Source organism: Notechis scutatus, chromosome 11, assembly GCF_049901735.1.
Source record: "Notechis scutatus isolate UNSWTSFEM ecotype Mainland chromosome 11, rNotScu1.2, whole genome shotgun sequence".
NCBI lineage: Eukaryota > Metazoa > Chordata > Lepidosauria > Squamata > Elapidae > Notechis > Notechis scutatus.
In genome coordinates, this window is record NC_142019.1 from 1,604,794 (window position 1) to 1,626,168 (window position 21,375).

A 21,375-nucleotide genomic window follows, 5' to 3' on the forward strand; every position below is an offset into this window, starting at 1 on the left:
AATCTCCCTTTTATCTATGAATGTCACTGAGAATTCTCTCCTATTTTGCTTTTTTTTTTTTTTTGCTTTTCTTTTTGGAACCCGGTGACTTCAGAAGAAATCAGACCACAGAAAACTCAACAAACGAAGTCGATTCAGTTTCTTTTCTTTTGGAACCAAAAAGGTAGGTTAGAAATAAATATAATGTCTTTATAGATTAGAAGTATAATGTAAAGTGGAGCATCTTGTATGGATTTTAGGAGGGCACCAAAATGGCCCAGGGTTTGTTTTTTTCTCTCTTTCTTATAACTGTTTCATTCCTCTCAAATTCTGTTATTGGGTTTTTTTCAGGGTAAGGTAAGGAAGAGATACTCAAAATACCTTATCATTTTTTTTTATTAAAAAGCCAGGAAATTAAAAACGGCCATCTCCTTTAATACTCAGGGATGTTTAGCTGCCATTTTAATGGAGAGCCATAAAGATTTATGTCGCATCGCATTATTTACATTATATGACACCGCCGTGTTAAATTCTTTGGCCTAACAAAGATGATAAAAGGTATAACATTACAGTAGGCCATTATACGTAACCTAATAGATCAAGAGTTTGTCTAAATATTAGGTTTATTATTATCTTTTTTTAAAAGCTTATTTTGCAAGGAAAGAAAAAAAAATCCAAGCAATGGCTGCTACAAATGCAGATTAACGTTTTGAAGGTATCCAATTCTCAGTTTGGGGTTGAAATAAAAATTGAGTGCATTTCTAATAGACTCTGTGGGAATAAGGTATGAAATAATGACGCAGGCTGGTGTGTTTAGAGATATATCAACAAAAAGATCTGAAGAAACCACGTTTGATCTGTCTCATAAAGGCACTGATCTCCTGCATCTTTTCCCCAAATGTCTCAATCTGCTTGATCAGTTTCGCAAACGCCTCCAGTGCTACGTCAATTTTGCAAAAGGTGGTTATTTTTTCCTCCTCCTTACAGTTTCAAATATTCCTTCCCACCGTCGTTTTCGTTCATGCTTTGGAGAGGCGTGCTAAAGAAAACTCTTTGGATGCTTCCCCATTTCAAACATGACCCCGGGAAGGAGAAAGAGAGAGGAAGAAAAAAATAAAATAAAATAAAGCCGGAGGCAAGAGTAAATAGAGAATATGCATTCAGCTGTTATATGGGTTTATGCTTGGCTTCTTAGGAGAATGAGTACAAATTGGTTGTGCCAAAAGGAATGATATAAATGCACAACTTTCGAGGAGGGGTAGAATTGCACAACTGTCCTCGGGAGCAATTCTGGATCTAAAGAAAAAAATAATTTAAGGAAACCGACAAGGACTTTGTTATGGGTGAGGATAGAGAAGAGAGAAGGACCAAAGTAAGATTGTCTCATGAAGCTTTGAAGCAGGGATATTGAGGACTAGGGACATTGTGGCTCAGTGGCTAAGACGCTGAGCTTGTCGATCAGAAAGGTCCGCAGTTTGGCGGTTTGAATCCCTAGTGCCGCGTAACGGAGTGAGCTCCCGTTCCTTGTCCCAGCTTCTACCAACCTAGCAGTTCGAAAGCAGGTAAAAATGCAAGTAGAAAAACAGGGACCCCTTTGGTGGGAAGGGCACAGCATTCCATGCGCCTTCGGCAGCATTTGGTCCTGCCGGACACATGACCACAGAGACATCTTCGGACAGCGCTGGCTCTTTGGCTTTGTAATGGACATGAGCACTGCCCCCTAGAGCTGGAAATGACTAGCACGGATGCAACAAGGGGAACTGTTACCTTTACCTTAGCCAAGAAGACTTGGAATAAACAAGGTTGAACCCCCAAAACAGACAAGAGATGATAGCTTTGCGTGCGTGGTTTGGATCTTTGGACTTCCTTCTCCGCTAGCAGAGTATTTCCTATGACTTTTTTTTGGGGAAAGGTGTCTGTCCTAGAAGCCTTTTGGAAAAAGCACCTTTGGGCCAAGGAATGGGGCAACATTTTCAGACTTGCAAGATTGTGTCATTGAAATTGTTTACAATAAAGGTAGCATTAGTACTCCGGGTTTGGGCTTCTGGTTTGGGCTACCTTAAAGGGCTGGCAGATGTTGAAGGAAAGCCAGGAAGTCTTAAGAGTCCAAATCTTTCCATATTGGTTAAAAGACATTGGAAGACGCGGGGCCAATTCTTAGCTCTTCCATCCATCAACCTCACACCTTTTGGACATTTCGAATTGGATCAGGGAATTCCTTCTATAGGATCAGTGGTGGGATTCAAATTTTTTTAGGACTGGTTCTGTGGGCGTGGCTTGGTGGGCATGGCTTGGTGGGCGTGGCAGGGGAAGGTTACTGCAAAATCCCCATTCCCTCCCCACCCCACTAACCTGCTTTCCAGCTCCGTTCTCTTGGGCAGGGCAACCAAAGGAGACCCAGCCGATCAGCTGGGACTCAATGGGAGGAAGAGAAGAGATGGGGTTGGTGGGGTCAGTCAGAGGTGGGATTTGCTGGTTCTCCCAACTACTCAAAATTTTCACTACTGGTTCTCCAGAACCAGTCAGAACCGGCTGAATACAACCTCTGTGTAGGCTCCTTTGGAAGAAAGGCTGCACGGAGAGCAAATGCATCAATAAATAAATACCTGTTTCTCTCGCATTCTTTTAATGTTTCATCTTTTATTCATTCCCTCCCTCCCCACCCACACACACCCCCTTCAGTGCCCAGAGGATGTCAGCCTTTCATTTGACCACATCTTTATTATTTACAGAGTGTGGAGCAACCATGGCTAGAGGCTCCCTCCTGGGTATGGAGACTTTTGCTGCCCGGGGTGATTTCTTGAATGCTTGTCCAGCTTAGCTCTGGCCAAGGCCACAAGATGGGAACTTTCAAAAGAATTGGCCAAGGTCTGAGAAAACAGGAGCCTCGGCCCTGAATCGACCGACTGACCGCTGTTGTATAATGCAGAACTTCCTGGACAGGGCACCAAAGAGATAAAAGCTCTGTGTGTGCATGTGGAGGGAGGGGGAAACATGCATACACGAGCATTTTCTATGAAAAAGGTAACCACCAACTCCTTTTGTATATCATGAACCGCAGAGAAAATCAGTGTTTGGTCATAGAATTTTCCTTCCTTGTTTCCTTCCCTCCCTCCTACCTTCTTCACTTCTTCGTTTCCAGCTTTCCTCTTTCTATCTTTCTCCTTCCCTCCCTCCCTCCCTCCCTTCCCCTTTCTGTCTCCCTTCCTTCCTTCCTCCCTGCCTCCTTCCCTTCCTCCCTTCCCTTTTTTCTCTATCTCCTTCCTTCCTTCACCTTTCTGTCTCCCTCCCTCCCTCCCTCCCCTTTTCTCTCTATTTCCTTCCTTCCTCTTTCTGTCTCCCTCCCTTCCTTCCTTCCTCCCTGCCTCCTTCCCTCCCTCCCTTCCCTTTTTTCTCTATTTCCTTCCTTCCTTCACCTTTGTCTCCCTCCCTTCCTTCCCCTTTCTCTCTATCTCCTTTTTCCTTCCCTTTTCTGTTTCCCTTTCTTCCTCCCTCCCTCCCACCCTTCCTTCCCCTTTCTCTCTATCTCCTTCCTTCCTTCCTTCCTTCCTTCCTTCCCTCCTCCCTCCCTCCCTCCCTCCCTCCTTCCTTCCTCCAATTTTTTATTGTATGCTCAACAAAAGTGGCTGCCCTGTTTTCTCCCATCAGAAGCCAAGCGTTTTCTCCTGGTCTCCTCTAACCTTTGGCAGTAATCGAGACGTAATTGCTAAATGTGGCCTGGAAGCTTTTGGTCTCAGTCTTAGGGTTGGCTGGATCAGAAGCAACATGTCAGCTGAACATAAAATGCAGTGCAGATATTTCTTGGAAAAGCTAGCAGCGGCCCGGTTTTCTACACCCGCCATCCAGGGATGCGCATTTTCCAGTCATCCCTCCTGATTTCCACCCGTGGAATAAAAGGAGGGCTTTTAAGGAACTGTTGGAGTTTGGAATAATTTGGGGGTAGCCAAGCATCTTGCTTTAGATGGGGGGTTTCTCAAGCTGGGTTCAAACTCTTGGGAATGGCTGTCAATGAAGCGCTAATGAAAAAGGGATGGAGAGCATTTCCCCACATCCTTCATTTGCAAGTCAAGAAGGCTGAAACATTTAACTCTTGCCTCCCTTTTCAGTGTGTGTATGTGTGTGTGTGTGTGTGGATTTACAACACTATAGTTGTTAGGATTAACAGTCACATGAAACTAAGTTCCTCCCCTCCTTCCTCCCTCTTCCTCCCTCTTCTCCTTCCTTTTCCTTCCTTTCTTCCCATCCATCCATTCATCCATCTCTCCTTTCTCCTTTGTCTCTCCTTCCTTCCTTCCATTCATCCATCCATGTCTCTTCTCTCCCTTGTCTCTCCTTCCTTCCATCCATCTCTCCTCTCTTCTTTGTCTCTCCTTCCTTTCTTCCTTCCTTCCATCCATCCATCTCTCCTCTCTCCTTTGTCTCTCCTTCCTTCCTTCCATCCATCCATGTCTCCTCTCTCCTTTGTTTCCTTCCTTCCTTCCATCCACCCATCCATCTTTCCTCTCTCCTTTGTGTCTCCTTCCTTCCTTCCTTCCTTCCTTCCTTCCTTCCTTCCTTCCTTCCTTCCTTCCTTCCTTCCTTCCTTCCTTCCTTCCTTCCTTCCTTCCTTCCTTCCTCCCACTCACCCACCCATCCATCCATCCATCCACCCACCCATCCATCCTGTGATCACCATTTGTAACCTTCCCAGCTGGCTTCTCACAAGTGAGGTCAATGGGCGGGGGAGGGGGGAAGCTGGACTCATTTAACAATGTCAATTCAGGAATGTGACAAACAACTGTCTTGCTTAACAATGGAAATCCTGGTCCCCATTGCAACCCAACTCAGACAGATGCTGTCGTCTCCCGTCGTTCTCTGTTTGAGGAGCTCCTGACGGGGTCTGTGGCATCTCCTACTTCCAGAAATGGAGCTACGGAGATGATTATTGAGCCTGTGGGGGGGGAAACCTACGGGGAGGACTTCAACAAACTTGTCATTCCTTCCTCTTTCTGCTAGAAGATCTGACCTCCACCCACGAATTTCAAATCTTTCTCTGGCTTCCACCTGGCAGGTGAAAGAGGATCCAGCTGGACCAGGACAAGCCGCCTTGACGTCCCACACAAATGACTGGCACCTGGCGAATCCTGAAAAGGAATCTATCACCTTTGTGCTCCACAGTGCCTCCAACCTGCCCTCAACCCGTAAGGGAAATGTCCCCCACCCGTATGTCATTGTGTGAGTATACTTCCCACGTCCCAAAATGTCTGCAACGATTCTGGAGTTTATTTCTTTTTCCTTATTATTAAATGTTATTATTTTTATAAATAAGGCGGCCGATAATACTCATCCCTCTTCCTATTTTCCCTACAACAACAACAACAACCCTGTGAAGTGGTTTGGGCTGAGAAGAGAAGGACTAACCTAGTCGTCTAGTCAGTTTTCATGCTTTATAGCAGGACTAGAACTCACTATCTCTTGGTGATTGGTCTAAGCCAGGTTTCCTGGCTAAGGTGGGACTAGAATTCACAGTGGTGATTAGCTGGCCTTCATGCCTAAAATGGGACTAGAATTCACCGTCTCCTAGTGACAGTGGCCCAAAGTCACCCAGCCAGGATTCCTGGCTAAGGTTGAACTAGAACTCACTGTCTCCTGGTGATTGACCCAAAGCCACCAAACCAAGCTTTCATGCCTAAGGCAGGACTAGAACTCACAGTTTTCTGGTTCCCAAGCCAGCCCCTTAACCACTAGGCCAAACTGGCTTTGTGTGAAGGACCTAACATTTGCAAAGGAGGGTTCTGTCTGGGGTTTCAATGCTTCTGGTTTTTCTGTGGACCAAACCTGATCATCAGACCTGTCAGTTTCTCCTTGAATATAAACAGTGAGATGAGTTGTAAATTCAGTATCCATGGTCTCTTAACCCACAATACCTTTCCTAATACCCCAGTGTGGTCTCTGGTTGTTTACAAACACATTCTAAGTTCGATGAGTAAAAAAAAAAGAGGAAGGAACAAATGATTTAGACTCTTGTCCAAGGTGTATTTGAACAAAAGCCACCCCACCCCTGTATTGACAGCCGGGATGAGTTGTGGGCAGGCAAGACCCCATGGCACAATTTATTTCATTTTATTTATTTATTTGATTTGTCAATCGCTTACAAGATAATAGGTATAAATATAAACATAGTTATGAATACATGGATACATATAAGAAAAATAAAAGAAATAGGACAGGGACGGTAGGCACGTTGGTGCGCTTATGCACGCCCCCTACAGACCTCTTAGGAAAGGGGTAAGGTCCATAGTAGACAGTCTAAGGTTAAAGTTTTTGGGGGTTGGGGAAGAAACCACAAAGTCAGGTAGAGTATTCCAGACATTGACCCCTCTGTGGCTGAAGTCGTATTTCCTGCAATCAAGTTTGGTGCAATTAACCTTGAGTTTGTATCTATTGTTTACTCTTGTGTTGTTGTGGTTGAAGCTGAAGTAGTCATTGACAATTCCCACAATCGGAGATTACAAAGGGGTCTCTCTGATTTGCTTTCCAAAGTCAGCGAGAGAAACATTGGATGCTGGAGCATCCAGGAGCTTTCAACATTCTACATTTTTTTGCATTGAATAAATAAAGCAGAGCTGCCCAGAGTTTCCCCTCCACAGGGTATCTAATCAGTGCACCATGGGACTTAATTATAGCCTGGCTGTGTGGGCTGCCTGATTAATTGAAAAGGCATTGCTGAGTGGGTTTAGGATCAGAAGGAAGCCTCTTGAGAGCAAGAGGGAGGCTAGTGGAGCCTGGTTCTGTAGAACCCCAACAGTTTGTAAAGCTCCTTCAGACTTCAGAGGTGAGGTCCCAAAGCCCAGGAGTGGCAGCCTTCCTCCCAGGAAGGCGAAAAACAAAAAAACAAACACTGGATTTTGCATTTACGGCAGAAAAACATCTTTTACCCCCGCCTCTATCTACCGATCCGGAGGTTTTCGTGTAGGAGAGATTTAATGATCTGCAGAGGGATAAGCAAAAGTGTTGGACGGACGTTCTATCTCAATCGTAAATAAATGCACCCAGCCAGAAAAGCGTAATCTAGCCAGAAGTGGGATTCAATGTATTATTCTCTTCTCCTGAAAGACAACACAAAAGAGAAATACGTCAGTTCTTTGGCCGGGCTGGGAGGCTACAAAAAGCACAGGAGGTCTGACCACATTCTGAAGTAATTAAGGAGAAGAAAGATTTTGTTTGTTTGTTTGCTTGCTTGTTTGCTGGGAAACCACGCTGGACATTTTGAGAAAGGGCAAGAGACCCTGGAGGGTGCGGTGACAAAATGGGAATGTGGTCATTTGTCCTTTGGGGGCTGATGACAGCCACCTCCTCCTCCTCCTCTTTTTCTTCTTTTTCCTCCTCCTCCTCCTCTCCTCCTCTTCTCCTCCTTCTCCTTCCTCTTTCCTCCTCCTCCTCCTCCTCCTCCTCCTCCTCCTCCTCCTCCTCCTCCTCTCCTCCTCCTCCTCCTCCTCTTCTTCTTCTTCTTCTTCTTCTTCTTCTTCTTCTTCTTCTTCTTCTTCTTCTTCTTCTTCTTCTTCTTCTTCTTCTTCTCTTCTTCTCCTTCTCTCTCCTCTCCTCCTCCCCTCCTCCTCCTCCTCCTCCTCCTCCTCCTCCTCCTCCTCCTCCTCCTCCTCCTTCTCCTCCTCCTCCTCCTTCTCCTCTTCCTCTTCCTCCTTCCTCTTCTTTTCTTCTTCTTCTCCATCTCCTTCTTCCCAGCCTCAGAGTGTCATACTGGTTATTTTCACATTCCACCAAATGTTTTTTTCTGTTTACTTCTCTGACCCTTATAAAACCAATAGAAGAGAATATTTCCAGCTCATAGTTAATCTGCAGGGTTCCTTGGTGCTCTCTGAACTTGGCTGTTCTCTCCCAGATGTTTCATTACCCAATTAGATAATCAAGTATGATGATACCTAGTTGGGTTATGAAACATCTACAGGAAAACAACTGAGCTGTGGGAGCCCCAAAGACCCTTCACCTTATCAAGTCAAGTTGTTCAGAAAACTAATCTTCACATGGAAAGTTGGGTTATAAATACATTGAAATAGTCTTGGCTTAAGATCTGGGTGAAATAAAGAGAAGGGAATGGCCTTCTTTGAACTTTGGACAGTTTCAGGCTGTAGAAATCAGGTGGTGGCTTGTCCTTGGGGGTGAAGAGACCCCGTGAGAAAAGGCAAGTTGGTTGCAGGTCAAAGAAAGCACTGGAAAGGTTGCTTCAAAAGCTACCAACCCTCTGGGAATCCTGTCTCATTAAGCCTCAGGGTTTGCCTGAAGCTTCTGTAAATCTGTACTGTTGAACGAGTAAATATACTGCCTGGTTGGCTGGAGCAGCTGTTTGAGAAGGGAAATCGTTCAGAGACGTAGAAGAGAGATGGCTTTTTGGAGCTGGCTGCCTCAAATCATTACATCTTAGAGGCTTTTAACGTCTTCATCTTCAACCACAAAGGGACATACGTCTCCTTCTACATCCCAGGGTGTCCAACCTTGAAGGCTTCAACTCTCAAGAACCCACCGGTCAACCATGGATTCAAAGAATTGTCTGCGCCAACGTTGTGATCAACAGCCTTGGCTTGGCTATAAAAGCTGGCACCTTTCCAGGTTTCTCTCCCCATCGGATGGCTATCTCATGAATCTGTGGGTGATCGTAGCATTCATCCTTCTTGTCTTCCTTCCTTCTAAATATTTAGAGGTTTAAAGATGTATAGAGGTTTCATTCTGGCCCTCCTATTCGAAGTTTACTTCCAGTCCAAAGGATCATCTGTTCTTCTATTATTCATAGATCTTTAATCGGCTTTTCTTGTCGGGAAAGAAAACAAATATCATTGATAAATAAATCAACGCTCCAGTTTCTGTGGGTGAGCAGGATGGAAGCTTTTAAAAGGGGCTATTTTAAGAGTCTCTCCCTCCCTCTTTCTCTTCCTCCTTCCCTCCCTCTTTCCCTTTCTCTCTCTCTCTCCTTTCTCTTTCTCTTCGTCTTCCTCTCTCCCTTCACCAGTTTCATCTTTAGCCTCCAGAGAGAAGCTTTGTTCCCACTTCCCACCCATCATTAGCATCTTGCTAATTCCTCCTGCTTATACAGCTTAGAAGGACCCGTTGCTAACAGCAGATGCCTAGCAACTGACTCATTAGAAGGTTCTGCTTTCCCAAGGCCATTGCTAGGCCACCGTTTGCCTTGGCGATGCTTCTCTTAATGCCCCGTTTCTTACTCCTGGAGCTCAAATCAGCATCCTTTCAAATCAACCACGGAGATCCTTCCGCCTGGCTATCTTCACCATGGTTACTAAAATAGATGTCTTTGAAGAACACACCTGGTGCATCCTGCGTGACTATTTCACAATTGCCCCCTGCAAACCTCCTATGGGGGAGGGGCTACCTGGGTTCCTCTCTGCCCTTTCGACCTCAGGTGGGGTGGGAAGCACGATCCCAGCTTGGGTTGCCGTGGTGAAATATGGGCTGTGTGATGGAATCTTGTTGCAAGGCTCAGCAGGAGGAACGCAATGGTTGCAACAGCCTCGAGGAAGATAGATGAGACCTGTCGGGGCGCAAAGGATCAGGACCATAAGTTGTGTTGCAGTTCAGAAAATTTTTTGATCAAGCCTACACACAGGAATCTAGTCAACTAAAGTTCAGTACTATAATTGGCACCAGATAACGGTTAACAACAGTATTCAAGAGGGATTGGATTTAGACCATTTGTGAGAACATAATGATTCCGGGCTGATGACTTGCTTAACTCCCCCCTCCATCTCTGCCTGTTCTTCTCCTACAGAATCCAAGTTCGGAGTTCCATATCCCCAGTTCAGATTCAAAATATTTTTTTTCCTAACCTTTCCCAAAGCTTGATTTATGACCATTTTTCATTCTTATGACCATTGCAGCATCCCCATGTCAAAATTCAAGTGCTTGACAACTGGCGTGTGTTTAGAACCATTGCAGTGTCCTACCATCATGGCATCTCCTTTTGCGACTTTCTGACAAGCAAACTCAATGGGGAAGTCAGATTCACTTAGCAACCATGTTACTAACTTAACAACCAAGGGGATTTATTTCATACCTGTGGCAAGAAAGGTAATAAAATGAGGCAAAATTCACTTAGCAACTGTCTCACTTAGCAACAGAAGTTTTTGGCTCAACTGTGGTCATACGTCAAGGACTAGCTTTATTAAGCTTGTGGCAGACACAGGTTTGAACCCTATTAAATCCATCTCTGCTGCTTCTAGAACGTAGCTGAGGAGAAGGGAGGAAAATGCGTCATTTCTTGGGTTTGCTCTGCACGGACAGTATTGTGGCCTGCCGGCAGCTGGCAGAGCTGGCAGTGGAGTCGCACAGTAGTGAGGAGGTTGGGGAGGAACCCGGGCCAGTTTTGGAGGCTGAGGAAGGCTCGGATGAGGGCTCTACATCAGAGGCAAAGATGGGGCCAAGGCAGTCTGGCAGTCATCAGCTGCCTTTGGGCTCGGACAGCAGTGAGGCAGGGGAGCTTCTGGAACCGGTTCCCAGCCTGCACACATGCAGAACTGACAAAAGGAAGGAGCAATTAAGAACTCAGGGTCGATGTGGGAGTAAGGCCACAGGTGGACGATGAATGGCCCCTCCCATCAGTTTTAAAAGAGAAGCAAAAAGGGAGGGGGGCTTTTGCAGGAAACAACTCTCTCGTTTAGTCATTTGTTTGTTTCAGCCTCGTGAGATTTGTTTGTGTGACCCAGGCCTTCCCTGCCAGCATTGAGTGTGGAACTATTTACCGGGCAGCGTTTCAGGTTTGATAAAGGTACGAGCTCATTAGTCTACCTTTGCAAGACTATTTGCCAAGCTGTTGGCTGGCTGTGAGTGAAATAAATTCATATTAATGTAATAAAATAGGTTTTTTTTTTGCCAGGATTCAGAATTGACTTAGTGCTTTTTGAGGACGCCTAGGAACAGAACAGACAGGGACGAAAGCAGGAAGTGATTTTCTTTGGAGTACGGTTCATTTTAACCTCGCACATTGTCGCTCGACTGCTGTTTGGAATGTCATTTGTGCCTGGAGGCAAGGCCTGGATGGCGAGAAGCTCTGCCTTCGGAGAGCTCCGCTTTCCTACCCAATTTCCTGTGATTTTTGTTCAAATGCAATTTCCAACCCTTCCACCCCCACGGCTCTAGTGACAAATGTCATAATTGTATAAATGGTTTGAGACAGGCGCCAAGGAAGGAATGCAGGAGATCTGGAAGGACTCACGCTCCTTCACTGGTAGACCTTTCTCTCTCGGCTTCCTTACTGTTTCATCTTTAAAAAAAAAAAAAAAAAAAGGCTACAGGAATGAAACAAGCTGCTTTGCTTTTGGTCCTGGTGTCTTTTAGTAGTGCCTTGAACAAGCATTCAGCATCCTTGATGTTCATAGTGTCTGGGCTCTGTTGTGGGAAGCCAGCTGAATTGAATCTGGTGAACAGGAAATAGGTTTTAGTTTTAGTTCACTTTATTGTCACTGCACCTCATACAATGCAATTAAATATCATCTTCAGTGTACATGATGACTATGAAAATAAACACAATTTCCTCCTCCAGTCATATTACCTCAGGGATGCTGGGAGTTGAAGTCCACAAGTCTTTAAGTTGCCAAGTTTGGAGACCTCTGTTCTATACATTGAATTGAAAACCCCTGATATTGCATTAATATTGCACTCTACAGTAGAATTCAACAGAGCTCCTGCCCTGGGATAGAAGCTGTTTTTCAGCCTATTTGTCCTTATTGTTATTATCCTGTACGGTCTGCCAGATGGTAATAGTTCAAAAAAAGGGTAACAAGATAACTGGATAGGCAACAAGGCAGACGTCACAGCCAAAAAAATAACCAGGAACCAAAGAGCAGCCAAAACACACACACACACACCCCAAAAAATAAACACATCAAGGATGAAAGGATTATAAAAATGTGGAAAGACACCTAAGCTCTTTCTTCAAGGAAAATGGAAGGAATCATCAGTTTTTTTTCTTATTTGGAAAGATCCCTTAGTAAGTGGAATCAAACTAAATTAGGAGTCAGGACTGAAGGTCTGCAAAGATGAGGAAAGACACCTGAACACTGGGAAGTTTCTTCAAGAAAAACTGAAGGAGTCTTCAGTTCCTTCCTATTTGGAAAGATCTAGTGGATATCCTTAGTCAGTGAAGCCAAGGTTCTGAAGATGTTCACTCCCTCCCTCAAATAAATGAGTTTGCTCACCCATTTCCTTCCTCACTTCCAATGAGAGTGAGCATTTCAAGCATTAACTTCCAAAGGAATGTTGGGTAAGACTCAATAAATGTCAAGAAGTGATCTTCATAACTCAAGGGCATTGAACAATGCCCCTGAACCAATATCTCAGCTGGCTGTGGGTCCATGTTTAACCTAAGTGTAACTCTGAGTTGAACATCTCAAGGGCAGATAACCAAACACTAGTTTTCTGGTACCAATATTTGTAACTCAGAATTGACATAAAGGGGTCCTTGGTGTTCTCTGAACTCGCTTGTTTTCTTGCAGAGGTTTCATTATTACCTATACTAGATAACATTAGTGCTAGTTTTCTGGGTTGACAAGCTGCATGGAAATCTTACAGATTAAGTCAGACACATCACATCTGTTAGGGTTTGGGGATTAACCCCTAGAAGAGTATTGCAGCAGTAGTCAAGCCAGGAAGGGCCCCAGAGTATACACACACTGAACACAAACACTGTTTGTAGTTTAAATAGTTTTTAATCCAGTTAGAGTTTAATCATTGTCATTCAGTCCATTAAGTCATTCACAGTATTTCTATCCATTAAGACTCACTAGTATAGTCCAAGTTAAGAGTCCTTGCAATATCTTTATCAGCCGATAAAGATATCTTCTCCTCCTCCGGTTTCACTCTCCAGAGAAACAAACGCTGAATATTCAGTAGAATTACGCAGTAAATCAGCAAACAATAACAGTTCAGTCACAGGCACTCACAGTCAGTAATCACAGTTAGTCGCAGCAACACACAGTAACAGTTACAGACCAGCTTCTAATGCTTCCTTATATTGTAACTTCTAACCGCACCCTTAATCGGCTAATTGCCTGCTGCATTGTGCTTAAAGTGATAAGCACTTAAACCATGATATCTAAGTTTTATATATTTATTCACCCAAACCATATTTGGTATCAATGTTATACCTAACATACTCCCTTTTGGGTGAAATAAATATATAATACCTTTACAATCTAATCCCATATTTTTCACAACTCTCCTGGTGCTTACTGGCACCTTGGGCTTTAGTAAAATTATCAGCTAAATTTTCCTCCGACATACAGTACTCTAGCTGAATCATCTTACTTCTTACAGATTGTCTCACGTTTAGGTATCTTAGATCTGTATGCTTGCTCCTTGTTTTTACTCCAATATTTGTGGCCATTTGAATTGCTGCCTGATTATCTTCATGTATAATTATAGGATAATCTACAGTTATACCTATATCAATTAACATTTGTTTATACATTATTAATTCTGTACATAACAATGATAAACAGGAGAATTCTGCCTCCATAGTAGACAAACTTATATGCTGTTGTCTTATTGACTTCCAGCCTATTAATGTCTTACCCAGCATTATGGCTGTTCCTGAAGTCGACTTTCTAGTGTCTCTTTCTGATGCAAAGCTAGCATCTGCATATGCACACAGAATTAAATCACCCTTTGGTTCTAAATACAATGAATAATTCATTGTCTTTTTAAGATATCTTAATATCCTCTTAGCTGCAATCCAGTGTCTTTCACATGGTGCAGAATTGAATCTAGCCAACTGATTCACGCAGTACGATATATCTGGTCTAGACCAATTACTAATATAACTCAAACTACCAATTAAAGATTGATAAATCACCTTATCAAACTCAGGGCTTTGTACATCAGTGTTGCTAAACTCCTGACTCATTGGAGTCTTAGCTGGCTTACAAAGCTCCATCTTGTAATCTTTTAGTAATTTGCTTATCTTATCTTCCTGAGATATCTTAAAACCTTTCCGTGTTTTCTTTATATTCAAACCGAGATACTTCTTTATCTCCCTAATTGCTTGATCTTTATTCTCTTTCCTAATGATGCTATTATTTTATTTGCTTCATCATTAGTTTCAGTTATCAATGCAATGTCATCTGTGAATAGTAATAATAATGATACTTTCCCATTTGTCTCCCTCTTAAACAGACATGGATCGCTAAACCATCTTTTAAATCCTATATTGTCTAGTTCCTTTACAATATACTGGTTCCATTCATAGCCTGATTGTTTAAGACCATAGAGGCTTTTCTTTAACAACCAACAATCATTATTATCCTTATTTTCACTTTTAATACCAACAGGTTTTTTCATATAAATAATATGTTTTAATGGGGCGTGCAAGTAAGCAGTTTCCACATCTAAATGGTTAACTATATAGTTTTTACTAGCTGCCCACACTAAAGCTGCTCTCAAGGTTGCTGCCTTAAGACTAGGTGCAAACACCTCATCGTAGTCATTAGCATTCTGCCTAAAACCTTGGGCTACTAACCTTGCCTTATGGATTAAATTACCATCTTTATCTATTTTTACCTTAAATATCCATTTGCAGCCAATGGATTTCTTTCCTGCAGGTAATTTGGCATTTTCATACACCTTCATATCACTTAATGATTTCAGTTCCTTATTCATTGCTGCATACCATTTTTCTTTTTCCTTATTAGGATACTTTTTAATTTCTTCAACAGAATTAGGAACTTGATTAATCTGGCACACTGTGTTAGCCTGGTACCTATCAGGCGGTCTAGATATACGTGTAGTTCTTCTGGGAATTACAGGGCTTACAGGAGGACTTTGTTGAACTACTACCTGTTCATCTTCCTCATCCTGTTCAGCTATTGAATCTGTTTCTTCCTTTATGGGCACTATTTCATCCTGTATTTGTCTCTTTACTTTATTTTTAAAGTTACAGGGATAACTAATGGGATTTCTATAGGATTCAATAATTACATCTTTATTGGCATCCTGTTCTAATTTCTCCCATCCTTCATGTTCTAGAAATTGGGCACTAGCACTACATAACACTTTCGATGTGCCTTTCTCCCAAAATCTATATGCCCTATGGTTTGCCTGATAACCAACGAAGAAAAATCTTTTAGCTCTATGTTGCCCTTTTTTTCTGATTTGTGCAGGAATATGCACCCATGCTGGTGCACCAAATGTGTGCAGGTAACTTAGGTCAGGTTTCCTGCCATGCCATCTGGTGAATGGTATTTCACCTGTTGTTGTATTAACAACGTTGTTCAATATGTTATTAGCACACATTGTAGCCTCCCCCACAAAGAATCAGGTAACCCAGAATCATTTAACATTGTTCTAACCATTGCCTGTAGTGTTTGGCCTCTTCTTTCAATAAAAGCGTTATGTTCTGGCCTGTATGGAGCAGACTTCTTATGCTCTATTCCAGCTACCTTAAGTCTGTTCTGGAATTTGTTATTAATAAATTCCGTGCCATTATCTGTCACCAGGGTTATCAGTTGACGTTTAGACTTTCTTTCAGCAAACCTAAGCCAATTGAAAAAATGTTGATATGTTTCAGTTTTGCTTTTCATTAAATAGCAAAACCCATATCTAGAATAATGGTCCATAATGCTCAGTATATATCTAGCACCCCCATACTGGGTTTCTTTTGGACCTATTATGTCTGCAAATACTACTTCTAAAGGTTCTTTTGTTTTGAAACCATTTAGCCTATTTGCAGGCAATACTTTGGTCTTATCTTCACAGCAAACATTACAACGCAAATATTTATCACAAGGTTTTAACCTTATTCCTTCAGATAACTCAACTGTACGTTTTAGCATTTTAAAATTTACATGCCCCAAACGCCTATGCAATAAATGGATACATTCATCATGAGGCTTTATATTATTAAATACAGTTTGAGCCTCCCCTTTCTTACTATTATCTAAGACATATAATGTTCCATTTAAAGCTGCAGTTACCCTTTTGTTATCTTTTTCAATTATGCAATTATTATCCTTAAAAGTAATTACATAACCTAATTTATCTAATACCCTTACTGAAAGCAAATTAAACTTTAGTTGCGGTACATACAACATTTTTATATCCTGGTTTATGTACGGACAACGTGCAAAACCTTGACCTTTCGCTTTCAGGTTCCAGCCGTTAGCAAGAGATATATGTTGAGAACTTGTAGACATTTTTATAAATTTTGTCTTATCTCTTGTGATGCAGTGGGATGCGCCACTGTCAACCACCCATAAATTATTCTTCACATCAGAGTTGCTAAACGTGGCTAGTTCAAATGCTTTCTTTGGCTTTTTTACATTCTGGCTTTTTCTCTTTTTGCAGAATCTTGCCAAATGTCCTCTGCCTCCACAATTAAAACACTTTTTAATTGTGTATGCCGTTGAAGATAAATTCTCTTCTTCCGGGTGCTTTACTTTGGTTTGCTGGTTTCTTTCAAGCTTTGAAGATAATTTCTCTTCTTTCTTATCTTCTCTCAGCTCGTCACGCTCACGCCTTCTTCTGGCTTCTTCTAGTAGCCTGCCTGTAATCTCGGTTAATGAGAGGCTTTCTTTTGGCAATACTTCCAACGAAGTCACATAGTCATCATAGCTTTGATCTAATGAAGATAATATTATGTAGACTTGTTGCAGTTCATTAAATATAAGCTCTTTTTCTTGCAAATCTTGAAAAATGCTCTTCATACAGTTTAAATGAACTAACATATCTCCATTCCTCTGAAGATGCGTCGAAAAAGCTTCCGTGTAAGATTTATATGTGCTCCTACACTGTCCCGAACATAAATCTTCCTGAGGTTCTCCCAGCAGTTTGCAGCATTTTCTTCTCCACGAATATGGACAAGCTGCTGATCACAGAGAGTCAGTCCTATGATGCATAAAGCCTGCTCATTCTTCAGTTTAAAGTCTTGTAACTTTTCGTTATCATCATCATCAGCAGGATCCCATCTACTCACATCTGGTGGGTTTGCTATAATGTCCCACAAACCTTCTCTGCGTAGAAGTAAACTACATTTCATTGACCATGAAACATAGTTTGTTCCATCCAGCCTGGATATCATGGACAGTTGTGACAAATTTACTTGTGCCATTGCTCTTCAGATATTTTGACTATTTTAAACTAATTAAAACAGTTTGTTTTTACAGTAATGTGCAACTCACACCAACTCTCTCTGCTATATCCTGGTTAGTTAGACTATGCTGCTGGGCCCATAACCAATGTTAGGGTTTGGGGATTAACCCCTAGAAGAGTATTGCAGCAGTAGTCAAGCCAGGAAGGGCCCCAGAGTATACACACACTGAACACAAACACTGTTTGTAGTTTAAATAGTTTTTAATCCAGTTAGAGTTTAATCATTGTCATTCAGTCCATTAAGTCATTCACAGTATTTCTATCCATTAAGACTCACTAGTATAGTCCAAGTTAAGAGTCCTTGCAATATCTTTATCAGCCGATAAAGATATCTTCTCCTCCTCCGGTTTCACTCTCCAGAGAAACAAACGCTGGATATTCAGTAGAATTACGCAGTAAATCAGCAAACAATAACAGTTCAGTCACAGGCACTCACAGTCAGTAATCACAGTTAGTCGCAGCAACACACAGTAACAGTTACAGACCAGCTTCTAATGCTTCCTTATATTGTAACTTCTAACCGCACCCTTAATCGGCTAATTGCCTGCTGCATTGTGCTTAAAGTGATAAGCACTTAAACCATGATATCTAAGTTTTATATATTTATTCACCCAAACCATATTTGGTATCAATGTTATACCTAACAACATCCAAGAAATCCTATGAGGACATCTTAAAGGAAGCTCAACATTTCAAAAGGAAACCTGGATATGGTCAAATCAGAAAGTGGATGTGTCAGAAAAACAACGTGCCTTGCTTTTCAGTGATAAATTCATGTCCTTCCCCTTCACCCAACATCTCCCACTTATTTAGGCTTAAATTTTAGACAATTGTCCCTATCTACCATCTGGGTGCCATAACTCCACCCTTTCTGTAACCTGACATCACCGATTCACAGGAGACTCTTTTATCCCTTGTCCCTCAAAATCTTGCCCAGACAAACATTGTTGTACGAAAATGAAGTGAGTTTCAGAAGGAAAAAAAAATCCGTGAAATTGCCCTATCAGCTTTTTTTTAAAAAAAAGCAAGACAAGACAAGAAAAACAAATGTATTTTCTCGGTGATCAAACAGAAGATGAACGATCCAAGAGGTGACTTCACAAAGACCTTTGCAATTAGCTCGATGGGCCTTTGAAAATTGCTTTCTAAATATGCAGCAGGCAGTTGCTGGAGCTATTAAAGATTATGTTAAGATCGGATGTTAAAGGCACCTGGTTAGTATCTGATTAATTCTTAATGCGCTCCTGATTGTTTATACATTGGTTCCTAATCAAAGGGAACCATCCATGTGTTCATTCTTTAGTATGCTTTTTCATTCTGTTCTCTTATTTTTTGCTTTCCGTTTGTTTGCGTAGTTTTTGCACAGAAGGATGGGAGTTTTGTGTTGTTGTTATTGTTAGTAGTGATGGTGGCATAGCCCAGCTAGTTGCTGGCAGGTAAACACTGTGCAAATATCTTTTTTTTTTTGCAAATGGTATATATAAATAATAGCATGCACCAAGTGCCTGAATCTGACTATCAGAGCATCTTATGATGCAAGGGTATGTGTTTCCATGGGTGTGCCCTCCCACACACACACAAAGAGAGAGGTGGGGGAGAGAGAGAGATTTCAATTTTGCATTTCAGCCTGATTTGATTCCAGAGATGGGGAAATCCACAACTGCAATGACAATCGCAATCATCACCGTAAGCTTTGAGCAGTGTGTTTGCACAAAATAAGGATAACAATGGTGCAAGGTTTCATCAAATTTTAGCTTTGGCTTGCAAATTTTTGTGTTTTTGCATTGGATGAGTCCCTTCTGCTCAGCGTGTGGAGGCCGAATTCTGTTGAGAAGGAAAACCCCATTTATTTATGATAGGCAGAGGGGCAAGCCGCAAATTGTTTCCTTTCGTCCTTTTAAGCTTTGCATACGCTTACAGGGGTCTCAACCTTGGCAACTTTAAGACTTGTGGACTTCAACTCCCAGAATTCCTCAGCCAGCAAAGCTGGCTGAGGAATTCTGGGAGTTGAAGTCCACAAGTCTTAAAGTTGCCAAGGTTGGAGACCCCTGTTCTACAAAACAATGAATTGCTGTGTCCTAAACGCGAGCTCCATTCGTAAATGTTGAATCTTGTGCCTTTTTCTTCCGTTGTTCTTCATAAAGGTTAGAGGAACATTTCTCTGGGATAGAAGATTCCATTTCTGATCCTTGCTTTGGCTGCAGTAGCAACCTGATTGAATATCATACCATTTGCTTTTGACCATGAAATAACTTTTGGCTCTTGGGTTGGTTGACTAAACCGGGTGGCTCTAAAGTTGCACAACATTTCCATAGCAAACGTTTTTCACTGTGGATTTCAAATGCCCCCCAAATTGAAGATGTAGAATAGCAATTTAAGAATTAAATGGAGACCAGCAGTCCAGAAAGAGCAACAGAGAAAAGCAACAAAGATGATTAGGGGACTGCAGGCTAAAACGTACGAAGGAATTGGGTTACAGGAATTGGGTATGTCTAGTCTAATGAAAAGGACCAGAGGTGATTGATAGCAGTGTTTCAATATCTCAGAGACTGGCACAAAAGCAACAAAGTCACAAAAGTAGGTAAATCCCTTTAATTCCTCCAACTTGGCCCCTAATGTTCAGTTATCATCGGCTGGAGAAAAAAAACTCTCCCAAGAACAGTTTTTAAAGGGAAGAAATTCAGTCTGAACCCAAAGTACCTATAAATTATAAATAAAAACCAATACAAACCACACTGCGGCAATTAACAAGACAGGGCAGGATAAGGAATTGCAGACTTTCAAAAAAATAACGAAACACACAAAGTCGGGAGGACGCCAGAACCCAGTTAAGACGTTGCAAACAAAGATAATGCACAAGGTGCTGTGCGCAAACACCCTCTTTATCCTGTTTTCCCAGCTGCAGCTAATGAAAGGAATCAGGGCCTTTTCCTCCCCCATAACCCACGTTGCTCCCTTCTCTGTTCCTCCCTGCGATGAAGAGGGGGTGGGCCCAGGTCCTCCTCTGAATGCCCAGCCAGACTGTGCCCTTTCCCAGTTTCCTCCACAGCCACCAGAGCCACGCTCCCACTCCGTCAGCTGTTCCTCCTCTCCCTCGGAGTCAGACTCCAACAGGGGCATGACAGAGGCTGCCACAAAGAAGAGGTATCTCCAAAGCACCTGAAGGCAGGACAAGAAGACAATGGGTGGAAAGTAATCAAGGAAAAGAAGCAACTTAGAACTAAGGAGAAATTTCCTGACAGTTAGAACAATGAATCAGTGGAACAACTGGCCCTCCAGAAGTTGTAGGTGGAGGTTTTCAAAAAGAGATTGGACAACCATTTGTCTGAAATGGTATAAGGTTTCCTGCCTGAGCAAGGGTTGGACTGGAAGACCTCCAAGGTCCCTTCCAATGCTGTTATTCTCTTCTTCTAAATTGTACCCTTGGGTTTCTAGCTTTCAGTTTACAGATGTTTTTTCTTTCCAGTCCCTGCCTATCTTCATTTTCATTCAGGGCAAATGCCTGTGGTCTCGACAGCATTTGGCTGGTTGTAATAGTTGGCACCAGGCAGCTGTTCACATTCCCCTGGAACGAGAAATGACTCGCCTACCTTTTGCCTTCTCTGTGGAAGGAGGGTGTGGGAGAAAAGGCAGCAGTGACCTTCTACCAAAGCTGAGCGTGAACAGAAAACGAATGCGGGAGAAAGGAACGAAGCCTAACTTGGAGGCCTGGGAGAATTTAGAAGGTTCAGGGGACCTTCGGTGATAATAGGACACAGTTTAGGTGTGGGGTCTAGAACAGGAGTGCCCCCTCCCCCAAATTACATTTCTCCATCAGAGGTGAATCATCTTTGTTGGACTAAGATGCGGAGCACAGGTAATGCAAAATATGAAGGGAGATAGAGGTTTGAGAGAAAGTTGGGGAATAGAAAGGAATAGAAAGCAGAGGAGGGGAGAGAAGGAAAAGAGAAAGGAAAGGAAAGGAAAGAGGAAAGGAAAGGAGAGGAGAGGAGAGGAAAGGAAAGGAAAGGAAAGGTAAGGAGAAAGGAAAGGAAAAGAAAAGAAAGGAAAGGAAAAGAAAAGAAAGGAAAGGAAAAGAAAAGAAAAGAAAGGAAAGAAAGGAAAGAAAGGAAAGAAAGGAAAGGAAAGGAGAAAGGAAAGAAAGGAAAGGAAAGAATGGAAAGAAAGGAAAGAAAAGAATGGAAAGGAGAAAGGAAAGAAAAGGAGAAAGGAAAGGAAAGAGGAAAGGAAAGGAAAGGAGAAAGGAAAAGA

The 21,375-nt window shown here is 42.4% G+C and overlaps 1 protein-coding gene across 1 annotated transcript in view; it reads left to right on the forward strand.

Moving 5' to 3' along the window:
* Positions 1–21,375, forward strand: part of CCDC33 (coiled-coil domain containing 33) — a 107,288-nt gene that overhangs the window by 19,765 nt on the left and 66,148 nt on the right. The window contains exon 4 of the mRNA XM_087972527.1: positions 5,030–5,193. Coding sequence (XP_087828653.1) covers positions 5,030–5,193 — 164 coding nt within the window. The remainder of the gene's footprint in view (positions 1–5,029; positions 5,194–21,375) is intronic.